Below are 1,614 nucleotides of genomic sequence, written 5' to 3'. Positions count from 1 at the left end.
AAAAATCAGCTGATGACAGAAAGTGAAACCTTGCTCTCATGTGTCAGGAATTGGTTCAGTATCTCTGAATCAAAGCTACAAGAAGGAATCAGCTGAACAACATGCAGCTAAAAACACAAAGCCAGTGTGTATGAAAGCCGGCTCTCACCGCGTCGTGGTTCTTGCGGAACGAGATCACCTGAGCGTCGTCCCCGAAGCGCTGGCCCAGAGCCAGCTGGGTGACGGCCTTCATGGCGAGGCCCAGCAGGTGGGCGCACAGCGGGGTGTGCTGGGCCTCCGGGAACGACGCCCACTTCCCCACCAGCTCGTCCACCAGCTGCCAAAACAGACGTCAAACACAGTGAACGTGCAGCCGGACAGATTTGAAACGTGTCTTCTCTGTGGTGGCGATGCGAACCTTCAGCACGAGAGGGAAGTTGTTCTTCAGCGTGTTGTTGATGGCGCCCTCGTAAACCTTCTTCCTGACCACCGTCTCCCCGGCGCCGCCTCCCGACTGGTAACCTAGCAACGACTTCAGCATCGTCTCAAAGGAGTCCGCTAAGGGTCAAACAAAAAGACAGAGAAGGCTCATCGATAGTTCTTCTAGTAGTGAAGGAAATAAATGAACTCCGACTGCGACAAGTGATTATTTTCACTGTCTAGTAGTTGTTTGGTCTGTAAAATATCAGAAAATAGTGAAAAAAGTCCATCAATGTGTCGAAAAACTGTCCAAAACACAAATATGTTCGGTTTACTGTCACAGAGGAGGAAAGAACTTAGAGAATATTCACATTTAAGAAGCTGCAATCACCAAAAAACCATAATCAAAACACGAAATCTACATTTTTGCATTGTTTCGTTTGCATTGCATGAAAATACATAAAACACATGACATTTGATGATTTAGGGAGACTAAACTCTAAACGAGGGCTGCGACGAATCATTATTTTCAGTGTTGATTATGTTCTCGATTCGTTGTTTGGTTTATAAAATGTCAAAAAATGGTGAAAAGTATCCATCAGTGCGTCTAAAAACAGTCCAAAACCCAACAATATTCAGCTTACGGTCACAGACGAGGAAGGAGACCAGAAAATATTCACATTTAGGGAGCTGGAATCACAGAATTTAGACACTTCTTCCCTAAAAATTGACCCAAACTGATTGACTGATTATTAAACTAGTTTATCTGTAGCATTATTTATTTTAGATTGCAAAAAAAGAAGACTGATCAATACATGGGATATCATTTTTTGATTAATTGATTAGTTGTTTGGGCTCTAAAATGTCAGAAAAAAGTACAGAAATACTGATTAGACTCAGTTTATTGCCTCTGAGGAGGAAAGAAACCAGAAAATTACATTTTATGAAGCTGGAATCAAAAGATATCGACTTTTTCTTTGTTTAAAAAATGACCCAACCAGATGAACTGATCATTAGAACAGTTCCTGATTAATGTAATAGCTGACAGCTTCCTTCATACAGACTCAGCAGACTGGTTGTCTTACTGGCGTGGTTCGGGTTGATGTGCTGCCGAAGCTGCTCCACGGCGCCCAGACTGACCACCGGCCGACCGCCGAACCAGAACGACGCCACAGAACCAAACTCCTGATGGAGGCTGACCAGGAACTCGTGCAG

The 1,614-nt window shown here is 43.9% G+C and overlaps 1 protein-coding gene across 1 annotated transcript in view; it reads right to left on the bottom strand.

Annotated features, from left to right (window-relative positions):
• Window positions 1-1,614, bottom strand: part of cyp20a1 (cytochrome P450, family 20, subfamily A, polypeptide 1) — an 18,164-nt gene that overhangs the window by 8,568 nt on the left and 7,982 nt on the right. The window contains 3 exon segments of the mRNA XM_008285652.1: window positions 118-316; window positions 398-537; window positions 1,485-1,605. Coding sequence (XP_008283874.1) covers window positions 118-316; window positions 398-537; window positions 1,485-1,605 — 460 coding nt within the window.

Source organism: Stegastes partitus, unplaced genomic scaffold (assembly GCF_000690725.1).
Source record: "Stegastes partitus isolate 25-593 unplaced genomic scaffold, Stegastes_partitus-1.0.2 Scaffold412, whole genome shotgun sequence".
Taxonomy (NCBI): domain Eukaryota; kingdom Metazoa; phylum Chordata; class Actinopteri; family Pomacentridae; genus Stegastes; species Stegastes partitus.
This window is presented reverse-complemented; position numbering and strand designations above follow the sequence as displayed.